Genomic DNA, 10,499 nt, shown 5'->3' on the forward strand with positions numbered 1-10,499 from the left:
ACCTTCTGGCCCATGTCTTTCTGAGTCAGCAGCACTGAGCACAGCAGCCCTGCTGGAGAGGAGAAGGGAGGAAGGCAGATCCTGCTTCCACCCGCAGACTCCTCCTTTGTGCCAAGGGAGAGCCAGCAGACCTGTTGGAGAGCCTCTCCCGGAGATTGCTGTGGGACGGTAGTGAGCATCGCATCCAAGTGCCATCAACATCGGCCTCTTTTCCATTGGAAAATTTCCCTTGGCGGTTGGAGAAAGGGGAGAATATGCAGCCCAGGGACATGGGGACACCCCTGGGTTGACATTACTGCGCTGCCCAGCCTGGGACCTGCTGCTGGGGCTGCAGCGAGCCGGCTTCCTCCAACACCCTGCCAACATTGCTGGCAGCCCAGCCGCCATCTGCAGAGAGTGGGGGGGCCCTTCCTGGGCTCCGGCTAGTCCCATCTTTGCCCAGCCAATAACGAGGTTGAGGGTGAGTTTCCCATGTGTGCACGGATAAATAGACAAACACAAATGTGCAGTCTGACCCTTCCAGTCGGAGCAATGTCCTGGTCCATTTGGGCACAGACATCTCCTGCATAGCATCCAAGGAGACTCCTTTCCCACCGAGCAGCATGACAGTGCCTCCCTTGAACTCACCATCGCTTGGGCTGAGCACTCATCACAAGAAAGGACCGTTACCCGCCACAAAAAGAGACTGACATGGAAGTAGGGTCCTGGAAAAAGAAAGAAGTCTGGGCCTATGAAAACCAGGACAGGGCTCCCGCTCTCCAGGAGGGAGCAGAGCAGCTTCATCACACCCACAGCAAACACCCCGGCCCAGCAGGGACTGCCAGGATCGATGTCCCCACGCCACTGCCAAGCAAGAGCATCCCCAGGGACAGCCATGGTGGTGACCCCCAGCATCCCCAGGTGCTTCTCCTGCCACCAACCCACCGCCACCCCCAGAGCGAGCAGGCGCGGCACACCCTCCGTCACAAGGAAACAACCACACGTCCCAACCACTGCAATGCCAAACTGCTCCTCTTTATTCAAGCCAGGAGAAGCAGCCTCTGCCCAAATGACACCGGGTCCATGATGGGATGTCTCCAGCCCACGAGTGCCCAGGCACCCAGCAGGAGCAGCGCTTCCACTCCTGCTGTCACACCACGTGGGGATGGCAGAGGCAGGGAGGGGAGAGGACATTGGGAGATGGTTCCAGGAGCCAGAAGCGAGGGGGATGTCCTGCTCACAGAGTTCAGGGTCTCAACCCCGCGGACTGTACAAAGAAAGCAGACAAGCATGTCACCCGTTGTAACTGACTTTTCCCTTCCTCCCACTCTCTCCCATCTCCTCTCCTATGACAAGCAAGTGCAGGGAGATAAGACTCAACCTCACAGAGGCAAGCTCCAGTCATTTCACTTGGCTTGGACCTGTGCTCTCCTTAGTGGTGGCAGCCTTGGCTCCAAGGCTCTTTAGGGACATCAGGAGGAGGATCCTGTGCCTCACACTACCCAAGGGACAGCCTTCACATTTGGACAACACAGCTGAGCTTTCTTTATTGACATTGGGCAAGCCTCGTGGGGCTGAAGGAAAGTGGGGAGGCACTGGCTGACCTTGGGCTCCTTCAGCCCCACAGCAAGCACGTCCAAGCCCACAAGGACTTCTCCCTTCTTTCCCTGGCTTTTGCCTCTGAGTGTGAATGCATGAAGCTGTGAACCAGGAGCTGACTTGAAAGACAATAGTGACTATATCAGTAAGAGCAAACCATTTCCAGAACTTACGTTTTGCAGCAGCGCATGAATGATGAACAAAATCCCACAAATGTAAAGCCGAAAGGGCAGATCCCCACAATGCAGAATCCCCCTAGTTGTCTGCATTGCTGTGGGTTTCGTAGTGCCACGGAAGATTCTGCACAGAGAAGCAGTTAAAACAATAATCTGGGAGAGCAGTGAGTGGTTGCAGGAAGTTTGACGCTCCCCATGCATTTTGGGCCAACACGTGGGCTCATCTTCAACCTTACCATAGCTGTGTCTTCAGTAGCAACATGTCTCACCTAGAAGGACTCTTTCACACCAATGTGGGTGCACACAAGAGCAGACACTGAGAAGGACCAGCGTGAGGTTGAGGAAAAGCTGTGCTGGCCCCCCAGCTGCATGTCCACCCCAGCTGCATGTCCACCACTGCCTGGACCAGCAGAGCTGGCAAGCAGGGCACTCCTTGCACCCCACATCCCTGTCCTGGTTGCGCCCCGCCTTTGAGTGACGTCTGATGGAAAGCCCTTGCCCAGCCCTTGCAGGGGTCATGGCTCGGGGCAACAGTGCTTTGGGACACCCAGGTTCAATGCTACTGGACAGCATGGCCAGTATAGCCTGGAGAGGTCTAAGCTAAAGGCCTGGTGTCCAGCTGTCTCTGGCCATTGGGGTGCAGAAGGCTGTGCCGTCGCCTCCAGCCACCCTCTAAATTGGTCACCTCCACCAGAACATCTCAGCTAGGTCAGACAGTACTGGGATGGCTTGGAGGTCTAAGACCCAGGCATGTCAAAAGGTCCCCAAACTGCGCTACGTACCATGGTCAGACAACTCTGCCCCAAAGTGTCCACATTTTGGACAACTAGGATGGTCTGTGTAGCCTGCACCTACAGTGACTTCAATAGTAGCTCATCCAGAGAGCTCCCCCAGAGCGGCAGCAACTCACAGGGGTTGGAGCCCAGAGCTGAATCCCTCCCTAACCCGCAGCAGCAGCCAAGCCCTTCCTTTCGGCTGGATTCTTCCACACCCAGTGCAAATGGTAACAGCTGCAAACACACCCAGATGTACGCCATTGCATGCCTTTTCACATAGGAGCTCTAAGACAACTGCAGAACCATTCCCCTCCTAGCCTCTGATAAACGTGGTCACTTCCCAGCACATGGAGGACCCCACTGACGGGGGATCACACCTCACCCCATCTCCCCTCTTCCCCTCTCACCTGCAGCACCCTGGACCAACAGGAGGAAGAAGAGGAAGAGCAGGTACAGGATCCGCATGGCTGATGCCTGTCCCACGTCTTCAAGGGGCTGCAGAGTGGAGACACAAAAACTCCTGGAGATGACAGCACACAGTAACATACCAAACTGCATAGGGGCTATCTCAAGTAACAGGGGACGATATCTTCTGATGTCCCAAGGATGTCTGTCAGATATGCACCTTTTGGATATCCTGGGAGCAGCTGGGGAAGTATTGGCCTGTTGGGCAGCCCAGCTGATGTTTTTCCATCTTCTTATTTCTCACTTTTCTCTTAAAGGACACGTGGGAGAACTAATGCCTGACTATTGCGCTTTTATGGAAAACAGCGTTCAAAGACATGTGCAAAATGCAAACAGAATACTTGCCCTCCGAAGTTGTACTCCCTCAGGCCTTATGCATCCAACACTTATCTCTCAAGGAGAACTAAAGATGTTTCTGGAGAGACAGAGCCAAGGGTGAGACAAGATGGCTTGATGGTGAGACAGGCTTTCAAATGTAGCTACCAGACACGTTGCTAGTGCATTTGGTCTCACACTTCTACCTCTCCTTACCCAAGGGCCGAAGCAGACAATGTTTGCATATCAGGAGGTGCTCATGCCAACACTCAACGCAATGCCAAGAGTCAAACCGGGGTCAAGAGCTGACCCAGGTTCAGGAGTGGAGGGAAGTGCATGCACCTGGAGATGCCCGGCACTTGGAGAAGGAGGCCCCTGGTGACCAGTATGGTCAATACAAAGCAACCTTCCAAGTTAATGTAAGCCTGAAAGGATGGAAAATCTCTGCACTGCTGCTTGAATAGCATCTCCCCACTTTGTCCAGGACAGTCCCCACGTGCCCCAGAACATGAGGTCTCTGGGACCTTCCTCAAGACTCAAGACACATTTCCAGTCCCTCTTGTAGTCAGGAAACCCAGTTTCACATCCAGCATACTCTGGGCTCTCATAATTACTGACTCATAGAGACAACTAGTGCTCTTTCTTGGAAAGCTCAGATGGCCTCATTATATGCATGGATACTTCCAACAGGTTGTCATTTAGAAAGCTGCAGGAGCTGAAGAGAGAGGTGTAGTGGACAGCTGCCCAGAAAGAGACCCCGCAGTTACCTACCTGATGAAGGTCTTGGTCTTCAAGCACTAACAAACCCAACAGAAATCACTTGTGTCCAGATGCCCTTGGGGTCAGGGAATGCTGCTTTGCCCAAAACACCTTGGTTTTACAGCACTGCTGGTGGGTGGGACATGCGCTTATTCCTGCTGACACATCTCCCCCTGGCCAATCAGAAAGTGACCCATCTGCGTGGGGACGGTGGGGTTGCACCTCGTCCCTCCCTGCTGCGGTGGGAGAGGCTGAGGTGCCTCCTGGGGGCTGTTGCAATCTTCACCGTTGTCCTCATGCAACACGTCTCGTGACACCGCGCTGCACAGCGGGCAGACGGGCTTGGGATGGACAAAGCAGACTGGTTAGTGCGGGGAATAGTAGCAACGAGGAACAGGTTTCCTTCTTTGTGTCCTCTCATTTTATTGATGAGATAAATAATCAGCTAGCGTGAGATGTGCAAGATCATGCTGACTGTTGCAAACCTGCTCACCTTCGTACACTGTGAGCAAAGCTTTACCTCTCATTCTACTTCGGGAGGTTTTTCTGGGTAGTTTGGAAATTACACATTAACTGCTGCAGGAATACACCTGTATGAGCTGATGAACGCACAGAAACATGCCCATCTCTCAGCTCACTACCTCCAAAACGGTCATCCTACGCATGATAGAGAACAGAGAAGGTCAGATAAAAGTTTTTCCCTTTTTCTTCCTCTCTCCCTTTCTCTCCTCTCTGCCTGCACTCTGAAGATCACGAGGTGACTCTCCACAACACCATCAGTCTGGTTTGAGATGTTCTGGGCCAAGGAGCCCCTGGGGCAGTGGAACAGCTTCACACTGCAGAGATGAGGGGTGCTTGTTGTGACTGCTCCAGGCACAATATAATGAGAGGTGAGCACAGGTGGATGAAAGGCCACGGCAGGCAGGGATGATCTGAACGTCCCTCACCGAACTGTCCAGTTCAGGAAAGCAATGGCAGTGAAGGCTTAGCCTTCTTGGAAGGGAAAGCCTTCACCGAAACAGCCAGAGTCACTAGTTGCTCCCATACGCACGTGTGCATGGACGCACATGTGTATTGATCCACTCAGGGAACCTAAAGCATGAGGTTTGCTTTTACAGACAGGTAGAGGTCACTGCCTTTGATGGACAAGAGCATTGTCATGCCAAATTACCTCGAGGTGGGCAGAGAGGAGAAGACACGCTGCTTGTTCTTTGTGTGACTACAAATTTGGACCTTTCCAGGCCATAGTCAATGGGACCCGTTTCACAGGTCACCTGGAGCAGGAGCTGCATGGCCTCCTCCTCCTCCTGCCTGGTGCGACGCAGAGTGGAGCAGCACATCTCCCCCACGGCCCACAGCAAGGAGGGCTGCAGCATGCTGGAGAAGGACAAGGAGGAGCAGCAGGGCCTCTAGGACAGGTCGGGTGGGCAGCCCTGGCCATGCCTACCCAAGGGACACACCACCCAGCACAGCCCTGTGCATGACGTTGTGGCTGCTGGGAACAAGGGACACCCATGACCAACAGGACCAGGACAGGGCTCCCGCTCTCCAGGAGGGAGCAGAACAGCTTCATCACACCCACAGCAAACACCCTGGCCCAGCAGGGACTGCCAGCATCGATGTCCCCATGCCACTGCCGAGCAAGAGCATCCCCAGGGACAGCCATGGTGGTGACCCCCAGCATCCCCAGGTGCTTCTCCTGCCACCAACCCACCACCACCCCCAGAGCGAGCAGGCGCAGCACACCCTCCGTCACAAGGAAACAACCACACGTCCCAACCACTGCAATGCCAAACTGCTCCTCTTTATTCAAGCCAGGAAAAGCAGCCTCTGCCCAAATGACACTGGGTCCATGATGGGATGTCTCCAGCCCACGAGTGCCCAGGCACCCAGCAGGAGCAGCGCTTCCACTCCTGCTGTCACACCACGTGGGGATGGCAGAGGCAGGGAGGGGAGAGGACATTGGGAGATGGTTCCAGGAGCCAGAAGCGAGGGGGATGTCCTGCTTGCAGAGTTCAGGGTCTCAACCCCAGACACTGTATGAAGAAAGCAGACAAGCACGTCACCTGTTGTAACTGACTTTTCCCTTCCTCCCACTCTCTCCCCCCTCCCCTGCGATGACAAGCAAGTCCATGGTGCAAGAGAAACAGGCTCAACGGAGTTGAGGTTCAGGCCTTATTGCAGACAGTTTGGACCCGTGTTATCTTAGTGTTGGCAGCCCTGACTCCAAGTCCATGCAGATGCAGCAAAACCAGGATCATGTCCTCGATGCTGTGCAAGGACGGTGAATGCTGCACTCTTTGCTAGCTTGGGAGAGCCCTTGGCAAAGCCTGAATGAGTCTCATGGGAGTGAAGGAGAGTGAGGAGGCGTTGGCTGCCCTTGGGCTCCTTCAGCCCCACTCGGGGCAGGTCCAAACCCACAAGGACTTTTCCCTTCCTTCTTGGGCCTCTCCCCCAAAAGCATATAATGCAGGAGAGTATTTACCAGGCATTGGCTAGAAATAAATTTTTTACAGATATTTCTCTGGACAAAGAAGGAAATTCTTTCCTCAGCCAGGAATCTAGACCTTACCTTCTGCAGCATGGGCGAAATATTGAACATCTTCCAATAGGTGTTGCAGGGTAGCGGCAGCGCCTGGAAGCGCAGAATCCTCCTCTTCGTCTGCATAAGATCGAGTTTCCTGTTTCCATGGGGAATGATACACACAAAACAATTAAAGTGATAGTCTGGTATAGCAGTGTCTGGTTGCAGAGAGGCTGACAGTCCCCATGCATTTCAGGCCAATATATGGGCCCATCTTCAACCTCACCATAACCACATCTTCAGTAGCAACGTGTCTCACCTAGAAGGACTCTTTCACTCTAAAGTGAGCGCACACAAGAACAGACAGTGGGAAGGACTAGCATGAGGTGAGGTCAAGGAAGAGCCATGCTGTCTCCCCAGCTGCGTGTCCGCACCTGCCTGGACCAGCAGAGCTGGGGCACTCCTTGCAGCCCACATCCCTGTCCTGGCTGAACCCTGTCTTTGAGTGATCTCTGATGGAAAGCCCTTGCCCAGCCCTTGCAGGGATCATGCCTTGGAGTAATGAGGTTTTGGGACACTTAGCTGAGACACCACTAGACGAGAAGGGACAGCTTTGTGCCCCAGGTAACCCAGCAAGCCAACAACCCCCTGGGGCTCTCTCCCATCCCTGCACAGGGCAAAAGATCATCCAGAGACACCCCAAGAGGAAAAGCCGGGTGCAGGGTTGGAGCCTGAAACCAAACCTGACCCACAGAAGAAGCCAGGCTTCTATTTCCAGGGGCTCTCTCCATCCCCAGTCCACATCCTCTTGGAAGGGCACTTGGAAAATGCTTTTTTCTCAGTGCCCCCTAAACTTTCCATCACTCCAAACAACGTGGTGACTTCGCAGGACATGGAAAACCCCACTGATGGGGGCTCACACCTCACCCATCTCCCCTCTTTCCCTCTCACCTGCAGCACCCTGGATCAACAGGAGGAAGAAGGGGAAGAGCAGGTACAGGATCTTCATGGCTGACGCCTGTCCTGGGTCTTCACAGGGCTGCAGAGAGGAACACCAAGGCAATAAGGACATGGAGGTCCCCAGGTGGTGCAGGAGCCTGGGCACTGTGGTATAACGAACTGCAGAGGGGCTACCTCCAGCTAAAGCAGATGATGTTTCCTCTACCTTTCTCTTAAGAACAATTCTTAGGTCTGTACCACCCGGCATATCTTGGGAGAATTTCATGATGTCTCAATCTCTTGGAAACTGATTACCTTAGCTGATGCTTTCCCATTAGCTTTCTCAAAGGTCTTCCATAGACCTTCCCAAAGCACAGACTGCAGACCTGGGGGCCAACTGTTGACAATTCAATAAAAACAACATCCAGTGAAATTTGGAAAATGCAGATATAAAATTGCCATTGAAAGTTACGGAACTAATGATCTTTTACTCCCTCAGGCTTCATGTATCAAACACTTTTCTCATTAACAAAATACAGATATATTCCCTGATTGCTGGAAAGACCCAAATCTCCATGGTTCTCTGAAGGTGCTAAATTCCTAAGTGCTGAAACTGTCTGTCTCCAGGGTTATCCCCAGCCAAGGAATGAAACATGACGTGATTTCTAGCAGATCAGAATTACTGCTTGTGACTTTCCTCTCTCATTTCTGCCTCTCCTTAACCAAGGGCCAGAGCAGAGATGGTTTGCACATCAGGAGATGCTTGTGCCAACACTCAGTGCCATGCCCATAGCCAAACGAGGGCCAAGAATTTAGGGAAATGCTTGTACCCTGGAGATGCCGTGCTATGTGAAGGGTTAGCCAGTGCTCTCCATCACCTCAGCCAGTCCAAAGCTGGCTGCCCAAAACACCCTGCCCAATCACCTCTGCTTCCCTGGGCTCAGGAAAGTCCTTCCAGCTCGGCTTGGGAGTGCCCATCCTCAACTCGAGACCATTCCCAGCCTTCCCAGCAAAGACACTCCCCAGCCCCACACTTTCTGACCCTGCCCCGTGCATCACCGACCCGGGGAGGAGCAAGAGGGCAGGGAAGTGTCTTGGTGGCCAGAAATGGAAACACAAATCAACCTTTTGAGTTAACTGAAAGCCTGAAAGGATGGGAAATCTCCATACTGCTGGGGGAAAAGTATCTCCTTACTTTGCTGAGGAAAGTCCCCACCATTCCCCCAGAACAGAAGATCTCAGGGTCCCTCCTCCAGCATCAAGGCACCTTTCCAGTCTCTCCTGTAGTTAGGAAACCTTAGTTACAGCTTCCACATATTCCGGGCTCTTAGACTCAACTGAAGGTTTTTATTCTCTTTCCTAGGCATCTCTGATGGCCTAATTATATGCACGGATAGGTCCAGCAGTTTGTCGTTTAGATGAGTCTAGGGTGATGGGACCTGAACAGAGAAGCCGAATGGGCAGTTTTCCAGAAAGAGACCCGGCAATTACCTACCTGATTAAGGTCTTCGTGTCCAGGCAGTAACAAACCCAACAGGAATCGCTTGCGTCCAGATGCCCTTGGGTCCAAGGAGTACTGTTTTGGCCAAACACCTTGGGTTTATACCATTGCTGGTGGGTGGGACACGCAATTATTCCTGCTGACACATCTGCCCTTGGCCAATCAGAAAGCGACCCATCTCTGTGGGGATGATGGGGGCTCTTCCAAGCCTCTCTGAGGCAATGGAAGAGGCTGAGGTGCCTCCTGGGGGCTGTTGCAATCTTCACCGTTATCCTCACGCAACACGTCTTGTGACACCCTGCTGCACAGCGGGCACACGGGCTTGGCATGAACTGCCGGGGATGGACAAAGCAGACTGGCTGGTGTAGACACCAGTAGCAAGCAGTCCCATAAAAGGATAAAATATTTGTCTCTTCTTTTCCTCTCCGTTCACTTGGTAAGCAGGTAGTGTGTGACATGCAGGATCATGCAAAATGTTTTACTTTTCTCTCCTTTTAACATTAAAAGAACAGCTTCACCCTTGCCAAGGTGATTTGCATTTGACACGCCAAGAAGTGACAAGCATAAGGCTACCTTTCTGAGGGCTACTCAGATAAATGGACAGTGAACAGAGGAAAAGTGATTAGGTGAGACCACAGCTCACCTAATTCTGTCTGAATTTACTACTCCTAAAATTGTCATTCCTGGAACAAAACCCACAAATGTGGTTCAATAGAAAAAAGTCTCTGTGAAGGTATGCAAACTAAGGGAGACTATTGAATGAAGGTGAATAGGACTTATTAGGCCTTGGAGATGTGGACCTGATCGAGAGTTCGTGGATTTATAGGAATTATGTGATACTTCAGAAAGGTAAAGATCAAGGGGCATCATGGAGGAACAGGTCATGAGAAACAGAGAGACGCAAGGGATGAATGCGGCCAAGCTCGTGTAAGCAGGCTGCTGGTCAATATGCTTCCCTGGCCATGCCCTACATCTGATCACCACAATCTGTCCTATATTCCTAGTAAACTTCATTTCTAACTATTTTTTGTACGAACAATCTGTCTATGGTGTGTCTGCATGGTTGTGCGGTCCTCTAGCAAACTTCAAGCCAGAGTACTAGGTATGGGAGAGAGTACCAAGAGTGCTGGTCCATTGCCCAGAGAGATCAAAGCTCCGGGAGTTGGATCCTGGAGAGAACGAAGGGTCTTGAGGTTGGATACATCAGAGACAAAGGGTCTGGTGCCATCTATCAGAGAGACACATGACGGGGATTTTCCCCGAGCAGCAATCCACAGAAGTAGGATTGGGTGTCCATGGCAGTTTCTTTGCAGGTGTAAGGGTCCTGGGAGCATCCTCGCTCCTGGAGGTTTGGTACCAGGCTCAGGACCAGTCCAGGGCCAGCACAGCCAACGGCTGCTGATTACGCCGTGGAGAGGGCTTCCAGCCCACACTGCAGGGAGGCCGTGGCTGGGGCCAACCCCTGC

The 10,499-nt window shown here is 52.7% G+C and overlaps 1 protein-coding gene across 1 annotated transcript; it reads right to left on the reverse strand.

The window, feature by feature from the left end:
- Positions 1-6,637: 6,637 nt before the first annotated feature.
- On the reverse strand, positions 6,638-9,085 carry LOC142407605 (spheniscin-2-like). Its single transcript, XM_075497234.1, has 4 exons — positions 9,028-9,085; positions 7,545-7,632; positions 7,239-7,241; positions 6,638-6,750 (listed from the first exon to the last, which is right to left on the reverse strand). The coding sequence occupies exons 2-4, from the start codon at positions 7,600-7,602 to the stop codon at positions 6,638-6,640; spliced, it is 174 nt and encodes a 57-aa protein (XP_075353349.1). The 5' UTR covers positions 7,603-7,632; positions 9,028-9,085.
- Positions 9,086-10,499: the final 1,414 nt, after the last annotated feature.

The sequence above is a fragment of the Mycteria americana genome, chromosome 3 (assembly GCF_035582795.1).
Source record: "Mycteria americana isolate JAX WOST 10 ecotype Jacksonville Zoo and Gardens chromosome 3, USCA_MyAme_1.0, whole genome shotgun sequence".
Lineage (NCBI taxonomy): Eukaryota > Metazoa > Chordata > Aves > Ciconiiformes > Ciconiidae > Mycteria > Mycteria americana.